This window comes from Anas acuta, chromosome 12, assembly GCF_963932015.1.
Source record: "Anas acuta chromosome 12, bAnaAcu1.1, whole genome shotgun sequence".
Taxonomy (NCBI): Eukaryota; Metazoa; Chordata; class Aves; order Anseriformes; family Anatidae; genus Anas; species Anas acuta.
In genome coordinates this window covers 11,487,296-11,515,026 of record NC_088990.1, presented here as the reverse complement: position 1 = coordinate 11,515,026, position 27,731 = coordinate 11,487,296, and the positions used below count along the sequence as shown (strand labels likewise).

Here is a 27,731-nt window from a genome sequence, read left to right as displayed (position 1 = left end):
TGAAACAAAACCCAACTGGCTCAGGCATGAGCCCAGCGCCGCAGCACGGCTCCCTCTGCCATGATGGTTGGGCTCCAGGGGCAACTCCAGGGAAAAATCCAGGTTGGAGAGATTTGGGCTGGTTCTCGGGGCTTGGAAAAGTCTGCGGCAAAGCATTTGGGCTGGGCCGGGCTGGGTCAGATTGCAAAGTGAAACTAATATTTGGTAGGCACGTACTTGCAACTGACTTGAGGTTGTGACTCTTCAGACTGGATTTCTGTAGGAAATTAATTCCTCCTGCCCCACATCCTATTAGTTTTACATGTGTGCCATTAACAATTGACTGTTTTGTAGCAAATTTCCATTCTGAGTTTGAAAATAAGCATTCCAGAAATCCATTTTAAATTCCCTTTTTATTTTTTTCCTTGATGACCCATATCTATCTTTCTCTGTGGCTGTTTGCCGTTAAAGGGGAAGCAGGCTTGTGCTGGCTGTTTGCTTCGGTTGGGAGAAGGTCTAATTAAGAAATGCTGGTTATCAAAGTAAATCCTGCTTTGTGTTTCAGCAGCTATGCCTGTAAACTGAATTGCAGAGAGCTTGTCTTCAATGTAGGTTGAAGTCGTCAGAAAGAAACACAGCTCTGAACCCAAATCTGATTGGGTTCAATTAAACAAAATAGCTTATTTCCTGAGAAATAGGGATAGTGAGGGAAAGCTGGCATGTCTGGCTTAGGATGCTGTGGCGTGAGCACTTTGAGTTCGTTCCCTATTTTCCTTATTTGTTAAGTTGTGGGTTTTCCAGAGGGGCTGTGGATGAGATTTGAGTTCTGCTGTCAGAAAATGCTTCATGCTTGTGTTCGTGCTTGTCAGAACATCAGGTGTGATGGGAGTTGATGGTGAAGATGGTACAAAACCTGTGAGATCCTGCTCCCCAGGTGGAAGGTAGCCTCCTCCTGCCAGGGATGGGGACTCAGGCAGAGCACTTGTGCATTTCCATAAACACAGAAATGTTGCATATTCATATGGGCAAGTTATGGTTGCTGTGGGAACTGAGTTGTCTGAGCAATGTGCCTTTCTCCTCTCCTCCCTACAGCTGCATTATAAATGTTTTTAGGGCCTGTCCAAAACGAGCAATCCAAAAAGTGTACAGGAGGAATTAATGCAGTAAAACACCCAGCCGGAGATGCGGCACGATGCTTTCAGAGAAATACTCGGTGCTGTTACAGGCGCCTGGTAGCGATTTGACTGAATTGGTGCTACAGCTCGTACTAGCATACTAGGGGAGCAGGAAAAGCTGTGCGGATGCTATGCCAGCAGAGTACCATGGAAGATGCTGTGGCCAGGGAGGCAGCTGGTTGTCAGTGGGTACAGTTTTAGCTGGTTGCATCCCGACTGTGGTGTTTTAGCTCCTGGAAACAACTACGGGGTGAAGGCAAGGGCCCCACCTCAGTGCCTGGCTGTGCTGGGTGCTGAATGAGGAGGGATGCGGCTGTGGGCGCAAAAAAGGAGGCCTGTGGAGGCCAGCAGGCTGCCTGGGGTGGCCAGGGCCGCACGTGAGGGATAACGTGACGGGCTGGAGTCGCTGAAGAGCCGCGAGCGGCGTGTGTGCGAGGTGCACATCTGATGGCACAGTGGGAGGGAAGGGGGCAGGGGGAGGAGGAGGAGACAGCTGCCACTGCCTGGAGCTGGCTTATAAATGCCCTCTGACTCAGATTTCGGGTAGCACGGCTGAGCATCTTGTGGTTTCATCAGCCCCCAGATCCCGCATTAAGCTGGAATTCGCAGACTATGAACCTGCTGCATTTCCTTAGGCTGTTGGCACGAGCTTAAACCGAGGCAGGAATCCGGCGTCTCCAGTACCGTAGGCTCGCACACCTCCCGCAGGGGAGGGGAGGGCTCAGGGCAGGGGGGGACTGGGCAGGCGGAAGGGAAATAGGCCATGGAAATTCCCGATGGGAAACGGGTCCTGCGCTCCCTACACCGGTGTGATGTGCCCACGCGGACCGGACAGGGATAACGCGCTTCCCTCTGGGTAGCGGGGAGGGGGTGAAGGTTATCCTTGTTACTCAGTGGTAAACAATGCAGAGTCAGGGAGGCAGAGTGGCCAAGCTGAACCGAATAGATTATGCTAGCAGAATTGTGAAGCTTTGCATCGGGCTCTGAACTGGAGCCAGCAGCTGGAGGCTGTCCAGGACTAAAGTGTTTTTGGGTTTTGTGGGCGGAGGGAGGCGGGGACAGGAGAGCTGGGTAGCACTAAAACTAACTGTCTGCTGTCGTTGCTGGGGGGATCGCTGTCTGCTGCGCCGTGGAGCTCTGCTTTTGTGCTGCCTGGCTTACCGGAGCTGCACCCTTTTCCTCCTGCCTGCTGCCTTGTCTTTCGGGGGAATCCATCCTTTCTTCTTACCCCTATTTTGTAAGAGCTGATGCGGTTCTCTTGCATGGCTGAGTGACGTCACTGTCAGCACAGTAAGCATCAGCAGCCTGGTCACATGCTGACCCAGTCAGTAATGCAGGCGGGATAGGAAGGTGGAGGGGCTGAGGGGGGTGGGGGGCTGGTTTCTGGACATATGGTAGCCCTCCCTTTTGGGGTGCAACCGCTGGCTGCGGCGGCAGTGGCTTCAGAGCAGCGCCAGACCTGCCTTGGGGCTTAACGCTTCGGAAAACTCCTTTCGAAAGAAAAGCAGCCCTGAACTCTCAAGCTTCTGTTTGTTCTCAATCTGAGCAGACTTCCAGGACTCTGAAGAAGCAGTGGCAAGCAGGATGCTTTTCCCCACATCCACGCAAGAGTCTTCCCGTGGCCTCCCCGACACCAACGACCTGTGCCTTGGCCTGCAGTCCCTCAACCTGACAGGGTGGGACAGACCCTGGAGCACCCAGGACTCTGATGCTGCAGCACAAACCAGCACACAGTCCGGTGAGTGACACATGCAGCAACAGTTGCTGGATTCCTTTTTTTTTCCTGCTCTTTTAAAGCTAATGCAGAGCAATTGCTTGTGTAACAGGGTGCTGGCAGTTTCCGATGGGGGCTTGTCGCCCTGTAGTGCTTGTGTAACGTGGTGGCAAGGGCAGGGTTGAGTTGGGGAGGCTGTGGCTGGCTGTGCCACAGCCCCCTCTGCTCTGCTGTCAGTTCACTGCAGGCAGAAGTGCCCGGGCTTATCTTTTGCTGTCGCTGTGACGCTGCTGGAGGAATAACGCAGCCGAGAGAAGAGAAATCCTCTCCCTGCCACTGCATGGAGTGGGTGGGGGGTGTGGTGCTAGGGCACTGAGCCACGCCGCCTGCGAGCGCAGCCCAACTTCGCTCCGGTGGCCGGAGAAAATCCCCAGCGGCAGGCAGGGTGCGTTGCAGCCGGGTGTTTGCAGAGAGACCCCCTGCCTGGCTGCGAGAGTCCCGGTGGCAGTGCTCGCCCCTGCGCAGCAGCAGTGCTGGCTGCACGACTGCCTCTGGGGTGTGGTAGGTGCAGCCAGCACCTGGCAAACTACTTCAGCCTGGAGGATTCAGAGGGAGCCTTGCCTGGCTGGAAGCATTGGTCCGCTCCGAGCAGCGGGCTGGAGGAGGTGCAGCAGAATGGCTTCTTGCTTGAACCCCTGTGGTCCGGCGCAAACCTATGTGATTGGCAGGGTGTGGGCTTGCAGCCGTGCTGCTGGCTTCCCTTTCCCCAGTGCGGTGTCCCTAGCTTGGATGGGATGGGGAGTCCTGGGGGTGCTGGGCACTCCCCAGCACCACGCAGGGCTCAGTTAACTCCTGCAGAGGTACCGGCTTTCTCTGTCAAACCGTGTGTGCTCAGGATGAGGAAGGGGCGCCTCGTGCACAAACTCGATGCAGCTCCCTGTCACGGGGCAGGGGGTGTGGTAGAGAGGGACATGTTCATTTCCCAGCCTTGCAGGGCTGTAAGGACCAGCTTCTCCAGCGCTGGCGTGCTCATTCAAGTATCAGTCCATGGAAAGATCTAGTGCTTTGGCAGAGTTTGTACAAGTTCAGCCTGGTTGCTACAGAAACTCATCCCTTTATAGCAGCACGCTGCTGCTTTGTTAAAAGGGTAGTGCATCTCTGCGCAGACTTGGGTGACACAGGAGGCCCCAGGCATGAAGTTGCTGCTGACAGGAATGTAGATAGCCCCTGGGCAGTGCCATGTGGGTGTCTGGGGGGGGGCAGGGGGTGCTGCAGACCACCTCTGATGCCCAGCTGTTTACACCATGTGTGCTCTGAGGGGGTGCTGCCCCTGGATAGGAAGAGCTGAGCTTTTGGGACACAACACAGCATGTCACTGCATTGGTCATAAAAATTGCTTGTGGGGTGGCAGAGTTTAAAATGACAGTTCTGTCAGCGCAGCTCGCTCAAGTTCCCACATCCAGTTCCTGCAAGACAGAGCTCATGGGCCCTAGGGCAGGCAACCAGGGTCTGCTACGGTCGGGCTGTGGTTGCTGTATGAAACCTCCAGCACATGGTCCTCTGGGTTTCCCTGAACAAGCCAGGGAACACCACGCTCACTGTGTGTCCTGTAGCTGATTCACTGCCAGCTCAACCCCCGCTGAAGCATGGTGGGGGGATGGAGGAATGGGAGTTAGCGGTGCTGTGGGCTGGACAGATGCCTTAGAACAGGCTGTGCGCAGAGCCCCTTATGGCAGCCAGCAGACTGTAGGGCCCTGGGCTGTGCTGTAGGACCTTAATGTAAAGGATCACTCAAAGGAGGCTGTGCCGGTGCTGAACCATCCCTCCAGCACTAACCATGCCATGCAGGGCTGGGTCGTAGTGCTGCAGAACTGGGGCTGTCACGCACTGGGGTGGCTGCTCCGTGCTGGTGTCCCAGCCCCACCTGATCCGGTGCGGCCGTCCCCAGCTCTCTTGGCCAGCTTCCTGCCAGGCTGCGTTGGCAGAGGTGCAGACATCTCTGCAGCGCTCTGCCAGGCAGGCAGCAGCGCTTGCATGAGCCTGTGGCAGGCTTCTGTGTGCCGCAGGTTGAGCTGCGTAGATTGGTGCTGGGGGATGTGTGCCCTTCCAAGGGCAGGGGGCTTCTGGTTTTGTAAGGGAGGTGAATTTGGGGGGTGATGTGAAGGTGCTGTGGTGATCTCCCTGCTAGCAGAGGCTGTGCCCCTGTGGATTGCAGCGTCTTGTGCTGGAGCTCCTGCCACAGAGGCTTGGGAGGAGCAGTGGAAAGGGGCTGTGCCTGGGTGGCCTGCATCCCCTGGGTGCTTTTGGTAGCAGCAGCTGTTGGGAGGTGGCACCCAGCATTGTCTGGAGAAGACTTTCTCACTTTCACTCCTCCTATTCCCTTGGTATAGGAGGTGGGGATGACTGGGGCATAAACCAGCCCAAATGCAGCTGTGTTGCTTCCCTGGAGGAGCCTCAGGCCTTCAGAGCACCCCAGCTGTATGGTTGGGGTGTTCTGAGGCTGCATTCTGCCTGTCCATCCCACCCTCCCTTCCAGGATGTGCAGCAGCTAGGCCGGGTATGCTCCTGGGCCTGCCCAGTTGTTCCAGTCCTGCTCCAAGCGCTGTGGGGATGGTATCTGCTCACTGGGGAGGTGAAATGTTGGGGTCTGCGTGTGGCTGTGGTATGGCTTCAGCCTGCCTACGCTTCCTGGGGTTGCAGAGCTGCGGCTGCCTGCTCTGCCAGGGCCCTGGAGCAGCAGTGTGAAGCTCCAGGGGAGAAGAAGCCATGTAGCTTGGGAGCTCCTCTCTGGGTGGTGGAGGAGCACTCCTGGGGCTGTGAGCTGTGCAAATCTGAGAAGCTAGCGGACATTCGTGGGTGGCCTGACCATGCTGTGGCTGAAAGGAAGACATAGGCTGGGTGCTTCCATGTCCGCGCACTCCTAGCACCCGGCATTGCAGCTTAGGAGGCTGCATGAGCCTGCTCCCCAGGGCTGGGAACTCTTTTGGGGGTGTTCTGCAGGCAGGCGAAGCTGTGTCAGGGCTGGGCAGTCTCTAGGGGCTGGGGAGGGATGGTGCTGCTGGCACCCAATGCCTTTGGAAGGTTCCAGCAGTGACTCAGCTGCGCAGACCCATGGGGAGGTGGCTGGAAGGGTGGAAGTGCAAAAAGGAGGAGGAAAAAAAAAAAACACAAGTAACAGTCAGGCTAAAAATACTGCTGATGTGGTCCCCTGCAGTGCCTGTGCTTGAGCACTGACGAGCTGGGACCTCCTCTGCTGCCTGTCGTCCCTGCCAGCGCGGAGCTCGGAGCTGAAGGGGAGGACCCGCTGGCTGCACACCCTCCTGGTGTCACCTTGCGCACCCAGGGTGGTGGCATGGCACAGCAGGACCCGGTGCCACACCAGAGGAGGCCAGGGTGCGGTGAAGCCGGTTTGTATGCTCCAGTCCTGCCTCTGTCCCCCTTCCCAAAGGGATGCTGGAATGGCTGTGCAGGACCGGCCTGTTATAATGCGCCTTCCTTCTGGGTGTAGCACCGTAATGCACTGAGGACGTGTACTTAGCCCTTGAGAGCGTGCCAGACGCACTGCCAGCCCCTGAAGCTGGTGTCTGGAGAGAGCCTCCCCGGGAGGCAGCAGCTGCTGCAGGCTGAAGCTGCCTGCATTTATTGGCTGTAGGAGTGAACTGCTGTCTCATAGCTGGGAAGGCACATCAAACCCGCTGCTGCCACTAGATCTGTCAGGCTGGAAGTACTTCATCGAGCCCCAGAAAGCTGCTCGGTGGCCTGGGGAGGGGCTTTTGCAGGAAACTGGCCTGAAGCACTTCCAGTGCTGGCATCCCAGCTGTCTTTCTGGAGGCAGCGTTTCCCCTTTACAGCATCCCAGCAGCGGGCAGCTGCTTGCCTCAAGACCTCTGTGTTCCTCCCTCTGCAGGGGCAAGGAAAGGGTAAGAGGCAGCAAGGCAGGACTGCCCTCGGTGGCATCCTTTATCCTTCCTGTTCCTAAAGGAGCATGAGCAAATGGGGTCCTGTTCTAGTTCTTGCCCAGACAACCAGTGACAGCAGTGTGGATTTCACGGCTCCCTCACCGCTGTTCTGCCTGTGTGCCAGCTGCTTGGTCTGGCTGGCCTGGTCTGCCCTATATTGGTTAGTCTCAGCCTCCCTATGTGGGACAGGCAGGCTCGCCCACTGGGAAATCATCCTAAAACCAGTCTGTTAATGTGAAGCTTGCCATGGTACAAATGCACTGGAGGAGCTTTCTGTCCTGTTCCCTGAGCTGAGTGTGGCCTCCATAGGCTCTAACACAGGTGTGAGCAGTGCTTGGTGTCAGTTCCAGACTTCCTTGTTCTGCTCATGTCCCTGTAAAGAGAAGGATCTTGATCCTTCAGCCCCTCTTTAGAGATCTGCAGCCTCAGGCCTTTTGCTGAGCACTGTCTCTGGGGGCAATGACTGCCAGAGTGTTTTCAGCTCTGCTCTGGGATGTCACCATTGTTGTTCCCTTGCTCCTAAATAAGTTCTGAACACTGCTATCAGTGTCTTGGGAAACTGCTGATGGTGTCTTTGCCTCCTGGAGCATGGGATGCTGTCTTTGGGTGAGAACAGCCTGAGCAGATGTGCAATTCCAAAATGTCCCTGAATTCTTAAGCATCACCATGAGGCTGCTGGTGTGGCAACAGATGAGTTTGGTCTTGGATCCTTTCAAGAGGGGCTCCCAGTTCTACTGCTTCCCAGAGCACAGTGACTTCTTTGCATCGTAAGCGTGGATGTGCTGGTCATCTGCAGCTGCTTAAAGTCTGCTGGGCCAGGGCTGTGGGCAGTCTGTGTGCTGCCTGGCAAGGAGCTGGGGCCTCTCTTAGGAGGCTCTAAAGCCTGCAAGGCAAAAGCCTGTCATCTTCTGAGGGGGGGGATGTGTCTTTCAAGACACAAGACCTGTTGCACAGGAAGAAGCGTGGCTGTTTCCATGGACTCCTAGCCTTTCTTCCCAACAACAGCAGGAGGGACCTGCACGCTGCTCCCCCAGGACCGTCTGTTTGCAGACTGTCTTCAAAACACTGCATCTGTGGTGGCAGGCACCTGGGAAAACACCTCCTCCAGAGCTGGTTAGCTTTGGCAGAAGGAAGCAGGAAGCACCCCTCTTTCTGCAGGATAATCCAGACTCCTGGTGTGTGCCATGGCTGCAGAGGAGGTTGGTGAGTGTTACTGATCAGTCTGGGGTGGTTGCTAATGAGCACGACACAGCAGGTGCTGCCCTTCTTACAGGGCTGGAGCTGCTGGCTCAGAGTGCTCAGCTGCAGAGCTCGAGGAAGACCCTGGAGGGACAGGATCTGGGTGAGGAAGTCCCCAGGGCATCCATTCTGTTTAATTTGCTGCTGGGCTAACTTGTGCTGCAGCACGGTGCCAAGTGCCCGCTCCCAAGCAGGGCGGCAGCTTGGTACAAACAGCTGCAGTGCCTCATATGTGGAGATCCCTTATAATAACACAATAAGGGAGGATGTCCAGTTTTCCAAGCTGGAAGCTAGCCTGCCTTGCAGGGTCTCCTGTGTGCCCATTGTACTGCAGCGCTGCCTACGCGATGGCCTGCCTAAAAGCTTGCCCCGTGCCCTCTTAGCTCCTGTAGGGCTTTTCTGAGGGCGTGCTTAGTGTGGATGCTTAATGGGCACTTGTTTCTTGAGGACATCTCGGTAAGGGCTGATCACATTCCATGGGCTGACTTCTCAGCTGCTGGCCAGAGCTGGCTGTGCTGAGGAGCAGAGGGCCCGGAGCGCTTGATAGCTGCAGGCTGTTTGTGGGGCAGTGGTGCTTGATCCTTAACAGAATAACTCATGTATCAAATAAGTATAACAAGTATCCAAGCTCCAAGTTTACAATTGGCTTCTAATGGAAGCTGCTCTTAATCCGGCTTTTAGATCTTCCATTTGAGCAGCTTCTCCTAAACAGATTTTTTTTTTTTGCACTAATGTTGTAAGGCAGAAGATGCAAATAGGTGAGCAACTTGAACAGGAACCTTCCCAGCATCTCTGCCTTCACCCAGCAAGAGCTAAAGTGGGTCAGGGCAGCCTCCTGGCTTGTGCTGGAGATGGCTTGCAGGAGCAGGCACGCCCCACCAAAAATCTCTTCCCTTGGTCCCTCCTGGGAGGGAAGGATGTTTGAGTGTGCTCTCCAGAGCATCTGAGGGGCTGTTGCTGCTGCCTGGCCACTGAGCCTGTGGAGGTAACGGCGGATGAGTGTGGGTGCAAGGAAGGCACAGACTTCTCAAGCATCTGATCGTTGGTGGAGGTGTGGTGGAGAAAATGCTCCAGCACTGGCAGATCTCCACCCTTCATAGACAAGCTATCTGTTGCTTTGTCGCCTGGTAATGCTGGTGTGTACAAATACATGGGGCTCGTGGAGCTTTCCTATAAGCTTTTGACACCAGATTGTAGTTTGAAGCGTGTGCCTCTCATCTAGCTGCTGAAATGAGCCTTACAAGTGTCTCCTCCCAAGGAGAGCATCTGAGCTGCTCCTTGGTGGCTCTGAGCTGCCCCAGGCGACTAGCAGCTTAGTCTCTTTTCCACTGTGATTGATATTGGAGATGGTGGCAGGGTGTTTCAGATGTATGCAAGCTCTGGCCTGGGGTAAAATTCATCCCCAAAATTGTGCCAATCAAATGAGGGATAGGACAGACAGGTTTTCTTCCATCCCTTGTGCTGCTAGGTGTCTAAGCAGTGGCAGGGCTGCTTATTGCTGGGCAGAGCGAGGTATCAAAGTCTGCCTGCTGCAGCTCAGCTGTGGTAACGTGGTAGCTCTTCAGAAGAAGTCCCAAGTGTGTTTTTATCTCCCTGCCTTGTTACAAACCCTGCAGTGTGTGCAAGGCTGAGTGTGTTCACGTGGAGCTGTGTGAGGGCACTGCTGGAGGGCGGCTGGTCTGAACCTGCCTGCCTGTGGGCTCAAGGTAAATCGCCTTCTCCAAGACCCTGCATGCGGAATGGCACAGACTGGGGAAAGGAATGTAGCCCAAGGGGGGCTGAAGAAAAAGAAACACTAATTGGGCCAGCACCATGTCCCAAGGCCATCCGTGTGAGAAGGCTGTGGAGAAATGCCTGGCTCCCCTCCTTGTGTGCCATTTCCCAAAGAGGCTTGCATTTGGGGCAACAATCTGTTTTAGTTGCTCTTCCTTTGCCCAGAGGGGTTTTTCCAGCATGCTGCTCCCCCATTGTCCTCCAAAGAGCTCTCCTTTTCCTAAAGCTGGTATCCTGATCGACTTGACACCCCACAAACTGTGATACAGCTGAGCAGTGAAAATGAGTCAGCCTCAGCCTTGTTATCACGGAAACTAACACATGCTGCGGAGTTTGCACCCTGGACGCTGCAGCAGATAATTGAGAGGAGTTTAGTACTTAAATATAGAAGTGTTTGTTCTTGAGGCTTGCAAAACCGAAGCTTGTTGTGCAGAATTTGACCTGAATATGTTGGCTTTTAAATATCTCTGGGACTGATACGTGTTAAACCTTGCTGTATTTCACTGTTCTGATCTCTTAAGACGAATGCAGTTGTGGCAGTCTGCTTAGTGAATGCAATTACCTGTGCGCTTCTAAAATCCTGAATCATGTTTTAGCTGTCCTTGCTGATTTTACATCTACCTTGGGCATCCATTTTCCCCTCCCAGAAACATCGTAGTAAATTCCCTGCCTCAAGAAGCAGTTAAGCTTGCTGTCAGCCAGGTCCTGCTCACTCGGAGCAGGAGGAGGACCTGTGCTCTCAAACGTTAATGCAATAAGCCTCTGTTCCTGGTTCTGCTGCTGTTTCCATTTTTCAGGGCACGCCGGGGAAGTGACTTACCATGTTGGTGCCAGAACCAAGAATAGACCTCAGGTGTCCTGACTCTAATTCTGTGGTTCAGCTGTGGGATCATGCTGCTTTTTTCTATTCCCTTGCCCCTTCTTAGCAAACCAGAAATAGCTGCCTGAATATCCTCAGTTCTTCTTTGTCCCAAATGAAGAATCCGTCAGGGCAGAGTTCTTCTTCTGTAGTTCAGAAACAAAGAAAAAAAAAAAGGGCTGTGCAATAGTTCTTGATTGCCAGTAGTAACCACTGTCTAAAGTGGATCCTTGATCACATCTGCTGGTCTGGGCTCTACTTTTCTTGAATGTTGGCATTTGGTTCAAGATGACTGAGACTTGTGTTGTGATGTGCAGCTCTGTGCCTCTGCCTTCACGTAGCTCTTCTCATAACAGCGGTGACTCTGCTCCATCTGGAGTGATGGGAGCATAATGGAAGGAGGAGGATTTCAGCAAGACCTCAGGAGGTATCCAGGCTGCTGCTCTGATCAGTAGTGCTAGGTCTTGCTCAGGTGAGCTCTGAACATTTAAGGCTGCAGCTCTCCCTTGTCCATTCCAGGTACTGTCCCATTGCTTCTGTGCTTAGGAGGACGGATTTTTCTTTTGCCATTAGCAGTTCTTTGCAGATTTTACCTGTTTCTCTGTGATCCTTTGTAACTGCAGGCCTGCTGGCTCCCCCAGGCAGCACAAGGTGCCATGGATGCAGGTGAGAAGTGCAGAAACCCCATGAGGTTAGTTTGGAGTATGGATCTCCTCTTTCCTGTGCTGAGCAGGCCAAGTTCTAAGCAGCTTGGTGCTTGTTTGTGGTGGAGGGGAAGAACTCACCCTGGCAGCCTGTCTGGCTGTGTCTCTGCCGTAACTACAGAGACGTTGGCTGTAGCTGTAGGAGGTGGTTAAGGTGCCCGTTTGCCTTTCAGACATGCAAATGTTTCTCATGCCATGAAGCTGCTTCGTGTCTGTAGGAGGTGCTGCTTTTTGGCTGACTAAAACAGTCAGCCTGCTCCCACCCCACACGGGTAGAGTCTGGCTGGGCGGTAAAAACTGCAGACAAGCTGTTTTTCTGGAACTGCAGCAGGCTATTGTTTGGGACATCAGCCTTTTTTCCCCTCTACAAGCTTATTTGACGAATGACAAAGAAAACTGCACTGTGTTCAGTCTCCAGGGCCTTGGTCACGCTGCTTCCCTCCTCCGCCGCCGTGCCCCAAATGTGCATGCAGCTCTGCAGCCTCTGGGCACGGCAGGTGTCACTGAGTGGAAGCAGAAGTGCTGTGGCTCTGAAAATCATCTCCTCTGCTTCTCCTGGTGAGTCTTCCTATTGATCTCTTCATCCCTGCCTCCACAAGGAGATCAGGGCAGGGGGCAGGCTTGCAATGTGAGTAGTGTTTGGAGATTGAAATGTCCCTGCCTCTACCCTTGCTGGTGGTGCCAGCCAGCAGAAGCGACCATCTCAGTGCTGTTGACCTGCTTGTACAAGTTCTGGTCCCTTCTAAACAGGCTTCCTCCAGCCCTGCAGCGAGCTTTCAAAGGCTGAAATATGTATTCAGAGCACGACTTCAAAAAGTGGGTGCCTGTGCTCATCTAGCACTCGGTGCCACTGCCAAAAGCGGTGTCTGACTGCACGCACATTAAGCATGCAGGTGCCAGACGTTGCCTGTAATGCAGGAATCTGGGGCCTGGCATGCTGCTCGGCAGAACGGGAGTCTCTTGTGTGCGTGCACGCTGCTACCCACACTTATGAGGGGGCTGAGAGCAGTGCGTGCTGCCCCGTGGCAAACTTCTTCTTTGGGGAAGCTTCGGCTGCTGTTCCAATGGTGTGGGGAAGATCTTGAGCAGAGGGATGTGAGAAGTGTGATGTGAGTGCCCTTGCTCTGGGCAAGGCTCTGTTTCTGGGTAAGTTGCCTTGAACAGATGCACCACGGGGCAGAGGCGCTGCTCTGCTAGCAGCTGTGTGGAACGTGCTGTTGGCTCCTTCTGCTGGGTGGTCTCCTGCAGCCCAAAGCTGAGGCCGGAGTCCTCGAGGACAGCTTAATGGTGGCAGGGCTCTTCGTCAGCTCGAGTCACTGGGAATAAAAATTCAGTGGCTGCTCTGTCTCTAGTGTTCTGCTTATCTTAAGGTCTTATTCAAGGCAGTAAAGCGTCATTTGTCATCAGCGTAGCGGTAAGGTGGTTTATTTGCCCAGAGTCCTTCCCTGAACTGCTGGCAGTGGTAAGCCTGGCTGCTCAGGGCTCATCTTTACAGCCATTTCTTGTAAAATAGGCTTGGTCAAAACTACCAGGAAGGTCTAATCCTTAAGTGGCTGTAAATAACAGTATGCGGGGAAGAAAGCCATATGCTTCAAGATCCTGAGCAGGTGCTGAAAATCTTAAATTGTAAATCTAACTGGAGCATGCAAGGAAAAAAGCTCTTCTGAGTCTGGCTGCGTTGGGTGTTGGACGCCTTGCTGCTGGGGCTCCTTTCCCAGGGAGCACACTGAGAACAGCGGCTTGTGCTGGGGGAGTTGTTGGTCTGAGATGGGGTGGGCTCATGTGAAATATGGCTGTAGTAGGGCCGAGAGATGACTTGGGGTCTGCAGGACAGGGTTGGATGAAAGTTAAGCCTGGCCATGGCTGTGGGCTGTGTGGCTGCACACTTCTGCTGTGAAATGTGTGGCTTGGGTGTGATGGGCCCGAGATGCTTCTACCTCTTGGGGCTCCGCGATGATGCAGGAATTAAGAGGGCACACTGCAGCAGCAGCATCCTGATGGCATTTACTAGGAAAAGCAGGACTGGATCTTCCAATGCTCATTCTCTAGAGAGCGTCCTGAACGCCTGCGATCTGGAAGAGTGCCACGCGGGTGTCGAGACTGCTCCACAGAGCTCTTAAATCTGTCAGCGTTTGGCTGACGTGCTCGGAGATGGAGCATGCTGGCTCCGAATTCAGTCATTAAAGCTGCAGCAGTGAGTCAAAAGTCAGAGCGGAGTTTCTATTAAAAGCTACTGGTTTTGCTGTCCCCTGCAAAGGAGAGTTGGCATGTGCCTCTCCTGCAGCTCTGAGCGGTGGCCTGAAAAGTTCCAGAAGCTTTCTGCCACCCGCTGTGCTCTGGATGCCGGGGCTGCTGTGTGAGCAGGTGGAAGGGAATCGTGTGGACCCTTAGGCTGAAATTTCCCATATAAGTGTGAAAAATACTTGATTGTTTGCTTTTAACTACTTAGGCTAAGAAAAAAGTGGTCTGGTGTCTGCTGCTCCTCTTCAGGATCTCCAGGGATGCTCCTGACACTGGAGATTGCTGATACATCTTGCTTATGCACTAAAGATAGTTAAAGTCTCCTCTCCTGCAGGCTCCGTGTTTGGGAGGGGAGATGAGGCAACATCCCTGGATGTCTTGAGTGGTCCAAATGACTTGAGGTTCTGTTGGGGTGGGTGGCCTTTTCTGGTGGGTCTTTCCCCAAGGAGGGAGCTCAGCGGGTGACCCTGCCAGCAGGGAGCTGTGTGAGTGCTCCAGGTTGGTGGAGGGGTGCAGTGAGAAACAAGATCTGGTCTCCAGTGCGGATGTTTCCTAGGCTACCTGCAAGGGCTGGCTTCAGGGGATGCAACCTGATCGCTCAGTGAGCATGAAGGAGCAAATGCCGAGCCTGGCTGGCAGCTCTTCCTCCCTGTGAGCAGCTGTAGGTGCCGAGATAAGCCCTCGGACTCACAGGGGCATGGGGGTCTCCCACAAGCTCAGCACAGCCCGTGGCTGAGTGCTGCCAGTGGGATCTGTCAGAAAGCTGCTGGGGTGGCTGGAGTCCATCTGCATTAACTGCAGGATGCCAGTGCTTCCTGGCCAGAGGTCAGGGGTGGGTTGGTTGTAGCCAGCGCGGTGGTTGGTGCTGAAACTCAGGTGCCCCATGCTCTTCAGACACCTGAGCACTCGATCCCTTTAAGGCCAGCAATCCTGCTTCTTGCAGACGCTGCTTTCGGCCTCATTGTTTTTCTATTTCTAGCTGCAGTGACATCCCAGCAATCCTGGGAGCAAATGTATAAGCTGCAGCCGTAGCAAGCCAGCATGGTGGCGGGGATGAGGGTGACACTACCGATAACCCCTTAACACCTCTGGGGGCTGCTGATGTGCCCCTGACCCCTTGCTGGTGTGACCTGTTTGGGGCTCTGGTCCCGAACCTCTAAAAGCAGTGCTGTAGCCAGGAGAGGAGGCACAGGACTGCGTTGGCTGCTAGCTGTCAGCACAATGTTTGTAGCACTCCGGGAGTGCCCACCGCACACGGGGTCACCATGGGGCTGCTTGCTGACCAGTACTATGAACCCACTGAGCTCGGTGGAGGAGGGCGTCTGTGCTGGAGCGTTTGTCAGCTGTGAGGCTTGGGCTGTGGGATCAGCTGCTTTGCTTTGACTCTTGTACTGTTTAGTGACTAATCAGATTTTTGAGCCTGTTTAACAAATTCAGCTGTCTCCCTTGAACAATACGCTGGCTGTATTTTTAAACACATCACGTGGCTTCAGAGAAGTCGGCGAACCAGCGTAGCGCAGCTCGCCTGGGCTGGGAGATGCTCTGCCCTGCTCTGTGCTGCGACGAGGAGGGAGCAGTCTCCTCCCCGGCTTCAGCCGTCTGCAGCAGCTTTCCCTCGGCTTCCTGCTGCTCGCAGGGCTGCTCCGCTCGAGCTCTGCCGACAGTAAGTACTGCCGAGGCTTCCTGTGGCTGCGGGGTCGGTCTGGCTTCTGCTGGTTCGTCTGTGTGTTGGGGAGAGCTAAGCAGATATTTGAAAAGCTCCCCGTGACCTTACCCTGCAGATGGTCTCTTTCCAAGTCTCCTTTTAGCACAGCGCTGAGTTCAGTCCTGTGCCACGGCTGAAATGGGGGAAGGAAGAGGTCTGTGCTCTTGCTGGGGAAATTCTTGGGGATAAAGCTCCACAAATGCGGGGAGGTGCTGTGGATGGAGCTGAGAGCTCCTGCGGACTGGCTCTGCCTCAGATGCCTCGGACCTGCCTGCGCCTGGCTGGGTTTTCTGTTGCTGTTTTGAAGCTCCTCACTGCAGTGTGAGGTTAGAGGTGCCAGCTCCCAGAAGGCATGGGGCTTGGGGCAGGTACATCCCAGTGCTGCGTGTGCCCTCGACAGCTCTCTGGCACTGGGGTGACACCGGTGTCCAGTGGCTGTAGTGCGCCTCAGTGTGATAGCACTTCTTTTAACGTCTGGTTTGGGCAGCATTTTAGACTCTCCTCTCCTGAAAACTTGGGTTAAAACATTGTGAGGCTGAGGATATCGTGTGTATCCTGAACTTGCTTTGCTGAAAACCGAAAGCTTCAGGGCAGGCTGCCTTGTCTCACAGCCTCTGAATAATTAAAACCGTTTCTGAATGCTTTGCTCTTGTCATTTGATTTGGGGACGTGTTCAGCTTGCTGAGACTTGTTCCTCTTGTCCAGAGCTGGCTGGAGCCGTGCCCCCGTGGGATCCCACGTGGGTGGGTCAGGCCTCGCTCTTCCCAGCCTGCCACCTCCCTCCCCGCCCGCATGCAGGGCGATGGCACCCGGCATCTCCTGGGCCCTGCCCAGGAGGAAGGAGGCGTTGTGCTGCGGCACTGATGGGCTGCGTTTCTCTGCAGTTCTCAGCATGCTGAGTAACCCTCTGGGGAACGTCTTGGGGAAGCCCCCGCTGGGTTTCCTGCCACTAGACCCCATCGGCTCAGACCTGTCGGAAAAGTTTTCCACTCCGGCGCTGAGGAACTCCCGCCTGGATTCCCGCTCCCTCCTGGACTCGCGCTCCAGCAGCCCCTCTGACTCGGACACCAGCGGGTTCAGCTCGGGCTCCGACCACCTCTCGGACTTGATCGTAAGTCAGGGGCCTGCGCCTGCTCCCTGCAGCCTGGGCTCTGGTTCGTGGTGTCTCACTGCATTTCTGGAGAGTGTGGGAGATGCGTGGGGCTGTGGCCTGCCTGCTTGGGAAGGGAATGCTGAGGGAGCTGCCGTGTGTGCACTGATGTAGCTCTCCTGCAGCCCAGGGTTTGGAAGAAGGGCTGCTCATGCAGTCCTTCCTCAGAACAGCCTAGCAGAATCCTTATTTTTCTTCTAAATGTTTTGCTGCTCTGTGCCTGCAGCCTTAATGGGTTAAAGCATCTCCCAGAGGGTCTGAGTGCTTGAGCTGGTGTGTGGCAGGGTGTGTGTCCTGCTTCCACCAGCGAGGTGGCCGAGTAGCGCAGCTGCCTCTAGCCTGGGCTTCTCAAGCTCCTGTCTCTGCCTTTCATTGCCCTTCCCCTTTGTGCTCCTCCAGCACAGGCCTGTTTCTTCCACAGCAAACTGGGTCTAGCCTGCTTGTGCTCCCTAAAGCACAGCTAAATTTGGAAGCCGGCAGGCGAGGCGAGCGCCTGTCTCGGTGACCCAGTCTGTGCAGCTGGGTCCACCCGCGTTGCAGTGTGAGCAGCAGCTCCGGGTGCCAGCAGGGTGCCCTGTGCTCCTGCACACACTGTGGGCTGCTCCTCCTCGGGATCGGAGCATAAAGCCAGGGCCTCAGCTGCGCCTGGCTCTGCTCTGGCACTGCTGCTTCCTTAACTCCTGTGTGGGGTGGGGATTGGGATCTCCTCTGGGAAGGTCACCTCTTCCCTGGTGAGGTGAGGCAGTGGCTTTCCTGCCTTTGCCAGACCTCAGTCAGAGCAGGAGCATCCCCAGAGCCTCCCCTCCTGGTGTGGTGCATGACTTCAAGTGCTGCGTCCTCCTGCTAGGAAGCTGGGTTTTAATGTGGAGTTTCTCTTGCAGTCAAGCCTTCGCATCTCCCCGCCTCTGCCCTTCCTGCCCCTCAGTGGGGTGTCAAGAGACCCCCTCAAGATGGGAGTGGGGTCACGGCTGGAACAAGATCAAGCGGCCTTGGCTGCAGTAACTTCCTCCCCAGCCAGTGCATCGAAAAGATGGCCTGGAGCTTCTGCGTGGCCTTCCTGGGATCTCCTGGACTCCCCAGAAGACCCCTTTAGTATTGAAAGAGAAGCCAGGCTGCACAGGCAAGCAGCAGGTAAGTCGGGTGCTGGGTCTCAGCAGGCTTCAGTGCGTAGTGGTGGCTTCTGGGAGGGGACCGGGTGGCCTGGCATGAGCTTGCAGCAGCTCAGAGCTTCCATGCAGGCCTGCTTCTGGGTCCATGAGCTGGTGGACAAACAGGCAGAGGCCGTTTGGGCAGCTGCCTCACTGCTGCAGATCTGCTGAATGGGTAACGGGGGATGTGGTCCTTATGGTCCTCCTCTGAGTGCTGCCTGTTTGTCCAAGCTGTGAATGAAGCAACCTGCACCTGGAGTGGGCAGCTGCCTCCCCGAAACTACAAGAACCCTGTCTACTCCTGCAAAGTGTTCCTAGGTGGAGTCCCCTGGGACATTACGGAAGGTGAGCAGCCCACGGCCATGCACGCAGGCCTTGGGTTTTGGAATCTGGTGGGCTCCCATCCTCCCTGGGGTGCTGCTGCCAGCTCCCCTGCAGCTTGGGGGTAGGGAAGGAGCTGAAGCTCTGTGAAAAGAGCCACAACTCCCACTGGAGTTGCCAGCATGTGGTGGCACAGTGTGTGTACAGCTTGCTCAGGCCTTCAGGAGAGCCCTGTGAGGAGGTGGCTGCAGGGGGGAGCCATCTGAAGGGGCACTGACTTCTCTCCTTCTGTGTGTAGCTGGACTGATCAACACCTTCCGTGTGTTTGGCTCACTGAGTGTGGAGTGGCCTGGTAAGGATGGCAAACACCCACGCTGCCCTCCCAAAGGTAATATGCCTAAAGGTAATAGCGACACGGTAGGGTTACTTTTTTCCCATGCTATGTTACAGCACGGATGCTGGGATGGTACGGCTGCATGCTGGTGACTGGATGGTACAGAGCACCCTAGGGTAAATGTCCCGCTCACACTGGGGTCAGCACCAGGGTTGCGGAGCACTGTCACCTCTAACCTGTCCCTAGCAGGGCTGGGTGGAAGCGTGGGGGTGCAAAACCCCTGTTTGGTGCTTCCAGAGCCCAGTGCGGGGCTGTCCTGCTCTGGTGGTGGCTGCCAGCCTCCTCTGCTGGTGCAGGCACCCAAGGCATGTGTGCCCTTGGTGTAAAGCACCCACAGTGAATACAAACGTGTGCTCACAGCAAGCTGCGGGCACCACTGAGTTGAACAGCCCCGTGGCTTACTCCTGTCTGAAATAGTTGGGCTGATGTGTAAGCAGGAACGAGTTACCGCATAACAAATGCAGTGGCTGGTTTGTAGCCTTGGCAGTGCCTACTGGCCTTGCTCAGCCACCAAAGCAATGCAAGGCACCGTGTTGGCACTGACAGTGGTGTACAGCTCTGTGTTGATGCTCCTGAGATGTCCGAAGTGCGAAACTGAGCCTGCTCTCCTGCAGCCCATGCTGTGTCCAGGCTGGCTGTGGCCACTTGATGTGTCTAGAGGTGGCTGCAGGAGGCAGTGGCCCAGATGTCCCTGAGCACGGTGACTCCTGATGGAGAGGAGCAGCCCCGTGCTGCAGGGGGCTCTTCCCCAGCTCTGTGCATCAGCAGTGGATCCTGTGTGTGGTGCTTGAGCAGGAGTAACGCTGTCTCCCAAGAGGAAGGGTTGGGGCCTGCAAGAGATGCAGTGCAGATACTTTGGGTGCTATCAGAGTGTTTTTGAAGGTGTTTGCAAGCTGGAATGACCTTCCTCCCCCAGTGCAGCTCTAACAGTTGTTCCTCTCCCTTCATCTCTAAAGGATACGTTTACCTGGTGTTTGAGTCAGAGAAATCTGTGCGTGCTCTGCTCCAGGCATGCTCCCAGGATCTGCTGAGTCCTGACGGGCTCAGTGAATACTACTTCAAGATGTCCAGCCGCAGGATGCGCTGCAAAGAGGTGAGCAGGCCCATCAGTTCTGCATCCCTTTGTTTGCGGAGACACTTCCATCCCTCTGGTTCTCTATTAGACCTTGCCTGCTTGTGGAATGGATGGCTCCTGTGTGTGCTGCAGGCAGATATTTTGGATCTGCAGCTGAAGCAGCAGCTGCTGCCCAGCACAGCCCTGGCTGGCTGACCCGTGTGCTGGAGGCGCTGCGGCAGCCAAGGGCTTGGACTGGCCCACCAGTGAGCGGGGCCTTAGCTGTAGATCAGGTGCAGCTGCACAAGTTTGTGGAGTTAAAGAATTGAGATTCAGGTCTTATCTAGACAGGCGCAAACTAATTGCACTCCAGACAGCTCTCCTGGTGTCTGGCTATTGGCAGCACTTTTGTGCCTGGTGATTTAGCTCTGGCAGAAGTTTCTCCTCTTCAGAACCCTATATCAGCTGTCTAGCAGATGGAAGCTCCTGTTGAAATTGGCAGTGGGTGGGTTGTTTCATCGATTCCTTCCAACAATAGGCTTCTGTGCAGGGAGGCATCTGACTGGGCTGTAAACATAGGTGCAGGCAGTAGGTAAAATTGGTCATGCCTGGATTGTTTCCTGGCTGCCAGCCCCAGTGGACTGGTGTTTCGGATTCCAGTTTGGCTGAAACAGAGCAGCATGGAGTGTTTGTGTTCCCTTGGCAGGCCCCAGCTCTACTGAGGTGTCTGGAGCTCCAGAGCTCATGCCCTGGATGTGGACCCTAAACAGCCATAACTGAAGGGGCGTTTGCAGATCAGGGGTGAAGTCTTGAGGGCCTGGGTGGGTTCCTGCCCTCTGAGGGTACAGGATCAGCCCGGTGCTGGGATCACAGGCCCTTGGCCTGCTGACCTGCTTGTTTGCTTTCAGGTGCAGGTGATCCCGTGGGTGCTGGCAGACAGCAACTTTGTGCGCAGCCCGTCGCAGCGGCTGGATCCCAGCAAGACGGTGTTTGTGGGGGCTCTGCACGGGATGCTGAACGCAGAGGCCCTGGCAGCCGTCATGTATGACCTGTTCGGAGGGGTGGTCTACGCTGGCATCGACACGGACAAGCACAAGTACCCGATCGGTGAGTGCCGCTCCTGCCAGGGAGCGCTCTGAGGAGATGTGCAGGCTGCAGCCATGCCCGTTGCTGGTTGCTTCCCAGGGCGCTGAGCTCTGCAGGACAAGCAGCCAGCAGGACAGACAGCCATCTGCCTCCACCTCTCTGGGAGCAGATGTCCAGCCAGCTTCTTCCACCAGCAGTGTTCCTCACCTCCTGGCTGCGGGGATGCGAGACAAGCCTTGGGGGTGCTGGCAGAGATGATGTGCCTGGCACCTTCCAGTTCCCAGATCATTCTGCAGCAGCTCAAGGTTTTTAATGCCTCTTCAAGTGTTGCTGAAGGGTTTTCTGCCTTGGTTCAGTGCTGCGCACAGTCAGCTGCTAATGATCCTTAGATGCTGCTTGAGCTCTTCCATCCCCAGAGAAGGGACAGCTGTGGCTGTTACGGTGTTGGGGCACACTCAAGCCTGCTGGCTGCTGACCTTAGCACTGAAGATGCTGGTCTGTGTGGAAAAACACTGCAACAGACCATCAGGAGCAGTTTTCCAGACTCAAGCTATGGGAAGGCTGCAGTGAGCCCTGTGTTCTGGAAGGGACTGTGAGTCTCTTGATTGTCACCAGGCAGGAACAACTTCAGTTGGCTAGTGCTGAGCTGCCTGCTGCTCATTGCTGTCCATGGACAGCTTCCTAGCTTTTCTGGTCAAAGCTGGGTGCCCAGGGCCTGGGTTTGGGGTGTGCTCATGGCACTGCTGAAGTGGCTTTTGGGGACAGTCCCAGGAGATCCCACTGAGAGCTGGAAGTGACCCTTGTAGAGAGGAAGAGTCCCCAGATGTGATCTCTGTGCCCCAGAACAGATCCGGGTCTCCCAGCCTCTGTCCCGTGATGCTGGCTGGGTGCTGAGGGGACAACGTAAATGTGTTCTGGGTGGCACTTTGCGCTGTGCCCATCCCTGCTGCCTTCAGCTCTAGCTGCCAGCACGCAGGAGCATCGTGTAACAGCCAAAGCTCTTATTACTCCAAGAAAGGAAACTCGTAGGTGAGCACAGATAGGGTTTTCTGTAGCATAAGAAAACTCTGCTGGAAATGAGTGGTGCAGGAGCACTGCTGACTGGCAGTGAAGATGCAAAAAAGCAAGACTCTGGGATGAGTGGGAGGCTTAAAATAAAAGCTGCTGAGCTGTCTCGGCACTGGCTTATTTCAGGTGCAGGCGTGGAGCTTGCTGCTCCTGCTCCTCCTGTCCTGGCCCCAGAGCTCATGCAGGTGTGGAAAATCCTTTCTGCTCTCAGCTGCCTGCTGTGCCTGCCTGGTGGAGGAGGCGGGTGGTGTGTGGGGCTCCTCATCTTCCCCTGGCTCCTGCCTCAGGGTGCAGGCTTGGTGTAATGCTTGTGGTCTGGCTTCTTCCAGGGTCTGGCCGTGTCACCTTTAACAACCAGCGCAGTTACCTGAAGGCTGTGACCGCTGCCTTTGTGGAAATCAAAACTACCAAGTTTACTAAAAAGGTGAGGAGCTGGCAGGAGGGGCTTTGGGGCAGCCCAGGGAGCTGGACTTGTGTATGTGTGTGATGGGCGATGCTGCTGGGAGCATCCTGACCAGCACGGCCTGCCCTGTGTCCCTGTGAGGGGTGCTGGTGACCTGCGTGGCGTGGCCCTGCTGGGGCTGCCCAGAGCCACGGCTTTGTGCCAACTTCCTGTTTTTTTGCGCAGGTTCAGATTGACCCATACCTGGAGGACTCCATGTGCCAAGTCTGCAGCGCTCAGCCTGGCCCTTTCTTCTGCAGAGACCAGGTAATGCTTTCCCTTGGTGCCATTCCTGCTCCTGGCAGCCCTGTGCAGGGACTTCCTCAGGGAGGAGCAGGCTCCACTCCTCATGGCTGCAGTGTTTGGGGTTCCCTGTTGTCCAGGCTCCCCTGCTGGGGAGGACGAGGTGTTGAAGCAAGAGCTCTGGAGGCGGCAGAGCCCTCCTGCTGCTCACCGGGGCGGAGGCAGCCTTCCACTGCTGTCCTGAGGCTGCTCAAAATGTAGAGGACGCTGGCTGACCTCTGCTCACTGCTGAAGGAGCTGGGCTGGAGTCCAGCAGCTCCCTGTTGGAGTCTCAATGGGAGATGGAGCAGCAGCAGCATGCTCTGCTCCACCTCACCGGGAGGAGGTGGGAGTGGGAGAGCAGCGAGCGCTGGCAGAGCCCTCTGGCAGCATTGCTGGAATTCCCTCCCTCTGCTCGAGCAGCCCTCGGAGCTGCTGCATTGCTGTGGGCAGTGAGACCAGGGAGGGGGGCTGCCAGCCCGCAGGCTGCCGTGTGCTGTGTCCACCCATCCTGACCGGCAGCGTTGCCCTCTGCTCTCCCCACAGATCTGCTTCAAGTACTTCTGTCGCTCCTGCTGGCACTGGCAGCACTCCATGGAGGTCCTGCGTCACCACCGCCCGCTGATGCGCAACCAGAAGAACAGAGACTCCAGCTAAAGCGGCCGCCGGGGCTCGGGGGCCGCCGCGGGCGCAGGAGAAAGTCCTTTTGTTAACCTGCCAAGTGGAGAGCGCACGAGCGTGCCTGCTGGTGCCAGACCCAGGCTGGGAACGCGCTTCCTGAGGACTAATGGGGAAATCTTACATTCACGTTTGCACTTGCTGGTCTTTTTGTTTCTGCACTAATGCACAGTGAATTTTGTCGGGTTTTGTTTGGGGTTTTTGAGGGGGGGAGCACCCCTCAAGTGATTCTGCAGTTCCCAGACTTTGGTTCCTAGTTTGCTGACGAGAAGCAAAAAGGGCCGCGTGTTGAGAAGGTGTTTATGCAGATGCCTTCACCTAGGTTTTTTATTTATTAAAGGCGCTTTTTTACATTCCTTGCAATACTGATGGTAATAATGCAGGTCTCATTGGCTCCATTTTTTTGCAGTTGCCATACAGTGCCTTTCCATTCATTTAACCCCCATCTGAACGGCATAAACTGAATGTTCAGCTGGCGTTTTTTACTGTAACAACAAGGAGACTTTGCTCTTCATTTAAACCAAATCATATTTCATATTTTACGCTCGAGGGTTTTTACCAGTTCCTTTTTACACTCTTAAACAGTTTTTAAGTCGTTTGAAACGAGAGATTTTTCTTTCCTGGCAGCTTTTAACATTATTGCAATTTGTGTCTGGGGGCTGCTGGTGGAAAGTTGTAAATCGAGGTGTTTGCAACAGAACAGGACAGGATTTTTGGATTTGAAACTGGACCGGATAAACGATCTCTGAGCTGCTGTATATAGTTTTAAATAGTTTGTTGCACTTTTTTAAGTTGCACTTAAGGGGGGTTGATAGAGGTTTTTAATCACAAAGTCACAGGACTTACTTTTCTTTTGTAACTAGCTAAAAAAGGGCTGCGTTTCGGTGGACAGATGAAGGTTCATAGGAGCCCTTTCTCTTAGAGGGGACAAGTACTTTTCCTTTTGTTTAAGAAATGTATGAAGTAACGGTGCAGTCGACTGAAATGCTGCTGGGATTTGAGAACTTTATAGTTATTTTTTTTTTTACTTTCCCCTCTATCGGAAGCTGTGTGCCAAAGAACCAGTGTCATAATTTCTCCCTCTTTCCTGCTGAGCTGATGTTGCATTGTTGCATATCCCAGCTGCTCTTTGTGGGTTTTCGTGAAGCTGTGTGTGAAGTCTCTACCTCATTGTAGTATATGCAGGCAAGACTGCACTCTCCTACAGATGCGTGGAGTAAGCTGTGGTGTAGTTTTTGGCACATAATAAACACGTTGCAGCAAAAAAAATAATGAATCTTGTGCGCTTCCTCTTTGCTGCTTGGGGATGGGTGAGCTGTCACCTGAGGGGCTTGGGGGGGGACACAGCAGGGCTGTGTCCCAACACACGAAGTGTGTTCACCCCAACACACGAAGTGTTTTGGGGTGAAGAGTGGGGTGGGCTCCCTGGGGGGCGAGGTGAGAGGGGGCACAGAGGAGGCGCTGGGGCAGGCTTAGGGACCCGGAGGATCCCTGGGGGCGTGGCCACACCCCAAACCACGCCCCTTTTACTGAAGCTCCGCCCAGCTCCTCCAGGCCGCCAGGGGGCGCTGTGGGCGCCGCCCGCTCCCGGCGTCCCCAGGCGCCTCCCGCCCTCCCCTGCGCCCTCTCTCTCTGCGCGGCCGCCGCCGACATGGTGAGTGCCGGCCCCATCCGCCGCCATCCTCCTCTATCCTCCTCCATCCGCCGCCATCCGCGGCCCCGCTGCCCCCGGCCGGCCCCGGGGAGCTGCGGGGAGCGGGGTGGAAGCCGCGGGACCCCCGGGGGGAGCGGGCGGGGGGTGGGTGGGGGAGCGGGGCCTGCGGCGGCAGCGAGCGGTGCCTCCCCCCCCTTAGGGACGCGTTAGGACGAAGACGGTGAAGAAGGCGGCGCGGGTCATCATCGAGAAGTACTACACGCGGCTGGGCAACGACTTCCACACCAACAAGCGGGTGTGCGAGGAGATCGCCATCATCCCCAGCAAGAAGCTGCGCAACAAGATCGCGGGGTGAGGCTGCCCCCCCGCTCCCCCTTATCAGCGCGTTTTCCCCTTGTTCCTATAAGCTTTCCTTTTTCCTACATGTTTTCCCGTTTTCCCTATTCATTTCGCCGTTTTCTCACACGCTTTCTCCGTTTTCCTATATGCTTTCCTTCTTTTCCTTCGTTTTCCCTTTTCCTACACGTTTTCCCCTTTTTTCTATATGCTTTCCCTTCTCCTACACCTTTTCCCTATATATTTTCCCTCTTTTTTGCACGTTCTCCCGTTTTCCCTATCCATTTTCCCTTTTCCTGCACGCTTTCCCCTTTTTCCTGCACATTTTCCCTTGTTCCCCTGTGCCCGGTGCTCTCGGAGGTGCCGAGGCCCCCGCGGTGCGCGGAGTGTCCCCCTGGCAGCCCCGTGTCCCGCAGGTATGTCACCCACCTGATGAAGCGGATCCAGAGGGGCCCCGTCAGAGGCATCTCCATCAAACTCCAGGAGGAGGAGAGGGAGAGGAGGGACAACTACGTCCCAGAGGTGAGCTCACGGCCGTCTTCCCGCACGGACATTGTGGGGCCTGCCCATCCTCCTTGGGGTGCCTTCTATCACAGGGGTGCTAAAGAGCACCCAGATGCAGTGTTTTCTTGTTACTGGCCCCAAAAGTCTTTAAACATCGTTGGGGAGGAACTGAGGAGGGCTTGGGTCAAAGGAGGAGAGCTGGAGCACATTCTGGCCTCCTGTCTGAGGGCTTTTCCTCAAAAACTCCGTGCCGTGGGATGGGAAGAGCAGCTGACTTCCTGCGTTTCAGCTCTGCTGCTGGTCAGAAGGTGGTACCCATCCTCCATTTTCCTCGCTTTAAATGAGGAAAGAAATAACATGACACAGAAAACTGTTTCAGAGCGGCCTAAAGCCGGCTGTGCAGTAGATGTCGCTAAAGAGAGGTGGTTGGTAAAATCCCAGAGGCGGTCGGTAAAATCCCGGTTGGTGGAGGGGCACCACCGGGACCCCAATCTCCGTGCGGGCGGTGTTTTGCCTACACATAGCTCTGGGGGCCCTCGCGCAGAAGTGCCCGCCCCGGTCCCTTTTCCTGAACCTGCATTCGAAAGTGATCAAGGTCTGGTGCGTGGCCTGGTCATTGATAGTGCAGGGAGAGGAATCCTGAAAGCGTTTCCCGTGTTTGGTGGGTTTGCTCCTGTCCCTCCCAAACCCTGTAGCATTCGGACAAGCTGCTCCTCGCTGCTCTTCCACATCTCCTTACTCAGCTGCTTGTAGTGCTGTTACCTTCCGTGCTGTATAAGTGGTCGGTCTGACCATTATCTCTGCTCTTCAGCCCTCCAAAATCGGTGCTGGGGTTTGGTGCAGGGTTTGGTTATGTGGAAGGTTGATTTTATCGATGTGCAAAGTCTGGGTCGGGGATGAACAGATAGTTCTGTAGCCCCAGGTGGGGTGATGAGCCCGGTGCCACAGCTTGGTGTGACTCCTCACTCCTGGCATCCAGAAATGACTCAGGAAATACCAGCAGCTCCACGTGCTTTCACGTCCCCCAAATTCCAGGTGTGACCAGAGCTGTGCTGACCTGCAGAGCTGCCTCCTGCAGTTCCCTGCAGATAGCAGAGCTCTGGAGGAAACAGCGGGGGTGTTTTATACCAGCTGCCTTTCAAAGGCCGGGTGGGGTGGTGCTGGTGGCAGAAGTCACCCTGAAGCTCACAGCTCTTCCTGAGCAGCGAAGGAGCGTTGGTGCTACAGCTGTATGAGCTGAACGTGGGTTACTCATTGTTTCTTAGGAAGGTACCGGTGTAACGTAGCCTTCTGTGGAAGGGGGCACACAGAGGCCAAGGTTTGGGTTCTGGAGAGTGGAACTGAGATGGTTCCACGGTGTTTTGGTTGGGGTCCTCCTGGCTCATCCCAGTGAGGGCACTGGAGCTGCTCACCGTGCTGGTCAGCAGGGCTCACGAGGAGGATGCTGCTGGGCCGTGCTGGGTGGGGACGTCGTGGTGGCAGCGCGGACTTGGCCCCTGGGGCTTCCTGCTGGGCCACGCAGCACTGCCCAACCACTGCCTCGCTTCTGTCCCCAGGTCTCTGCCCTCGATCAGGAGATCATCGAAGTGGACCCAGACACCAAGGAAATGCTGAAGCTTCTGGTGAGTAGCTTGAGCTGTACTCACTGGGAGGGATTTATTTGCCTGGTGTTGCTGGGAGGGATTTGCCTCCTCCCTCAGCGGTGTTAGGGCCGGCAGCGCGGTGACTGACCCCGGTCTCTTTTCCAGGACTTCGGCAGCCTGTCCAACCTGCAGGTCACGCAGCCCACGGTGGGGATGAACTTCAAAACACCCCGAGGAGCTCTCTGAGGCGGTCGCTGTTATGTCACTTTTCCAATAAATGTGGGAAACCAACTCGGGACTGCTTGGTCTTTCGAAACCTGTGCGCGCAGGGGTGAGGAGGGGAGGGCAGTTTATCTCGGGGTATCACATCTAAGGCTTCACTGTGTGAAGAGGACTTGACACCTTCACATTTGTGGACGCCTTTTGGGGGTCTTTCCTTGGGGCGTGAGGTGCAAAGCTGTTATTTTACAGGTTTTCCTGCAGGCATGCGTGCTTGCTGCTCTCAGGATGGCGGCGCACAGCCAGGAGAGGGCGAGCGTGGTGTGTCCTTGCCATCAGCACCTCCCAGCTTTGTGCTGTGCTGCTTGTGAGTGGGTAGCTTTCAGGGCCGTGCTGTTCCAGAATAAAAGTTGCCTTTTATAACCGCATTTGTGACTTTTTAGTGCTTAAATGAAAGAGGGAGA

General features: G+C 55.3%; 2 protein-coding genes and 1 non-coding gene across 6 annotated transcripts in view; all 3 read left to right on the top strand.

Moving 5' to 3' along the window:
- CPEB1 (cytoplasmic polyadenylation element binding protein 1) overlaps positions 1-24,243 on the top strand; it is a 35,180-nt gene extending 10,937 nt beyond the window's left edge. For 2 of the 4 annotated variants that reach the window (XM_068695755.1, XM_068695758.1), the window contains exons 3-12: positions 2,704-2,892; positions 16,233-16,459; positions 17,380-17,629; positions 17,878-17,991; positions 18,266-18,370; positions 19,318-19,454; positions 20,324-20,522; positions 21,899-21,993; positions 22,198-22,278; positions 22,840-24,243. In XM_068695755.1, coding sequence (XP_068551856.1) covers positions 2,704-2,892; positions 16,233-16,459; positions 17,380-17,629; positions 17,878-17,991; positions 18,266-18,370; positions 19,318-19,454; positions 20,324-20,522; positions 21,899-21,993; positions 22,198-22,278; positions 22,840-22,950 — 1,508 coding nt within the window. In that variant the 3' untranslated portion in view covers positions 22,951-24,243. Of the gene's footprint in view, positions 1-2,304; positions 2,445-2,703; positions 2,893-16,232; positions 16,460-17,379; positions 17,630-17,877; positions 17,992-18,265; positions 18,371-19,317; positions 19,455-20,323; positions 20,523-21,898; positions 21,994-22,197; positions 22,279-22,839 lie in introns of those variants that run through there. The other 2 variants (XM_068695759.1, XM_068695757.1) reach the window with 2 other exon arrangements.
- A 234-nt stretch (positions 24,244-24,477) lies between these two features.
- On the top strand, positions 24,478-27,339 carry RPS17 (ribosomal protein S17). Its single transcript, XM_068696194.1, has 5 exons — positions 24,478-24,625; positions 24,825-24,976; positions 25,378-25,483; positions 27,022-27,087; positions 27,214-27,339. The coding sequence occupies exons 1-5, from the start codon at positions 24,623-24,625 to the stop codon at positions 27,292-27,294; spliced, it is 408 nt and encodes a 135-aa protein (XP_068552295.1). The 5' UTR covers positions 24,478-24,622; the 3' UTR covers positions 27,295-27,339.
- Positions 26,038-26,170, top strand: LOC137863387 (small nucleolar RNA SNORA71). The gene has a single exon (XR_011100887.1). It is a non-coding gene; the product is annotated as a small nucleolar RNA SNORA71 (small nucleolar RNA).
- Positions 27,340-27,731: the final 392 nt, after the last annotated feature.

Excerpts from the sequence above, each read along its gene's own strand:
- RPS17 (XM_068696194.1), top strand. Across the intron at positions 24,977-25,377 it reads CTGCGCAACAAGATCGCGGG|GTATGTCACCCACCTGATGA; the intron begins GTGAGGCTGCCC and ends CGTGTCCCGCAG. Across the intron at positions 25,484-27,021 it reads GGGACAACTACGTCCCAGAG|GTCTCTGCCCTCGATCAGGA; the intron begins GTGAGCTCACGG and ends TTCTGTCCCCAG.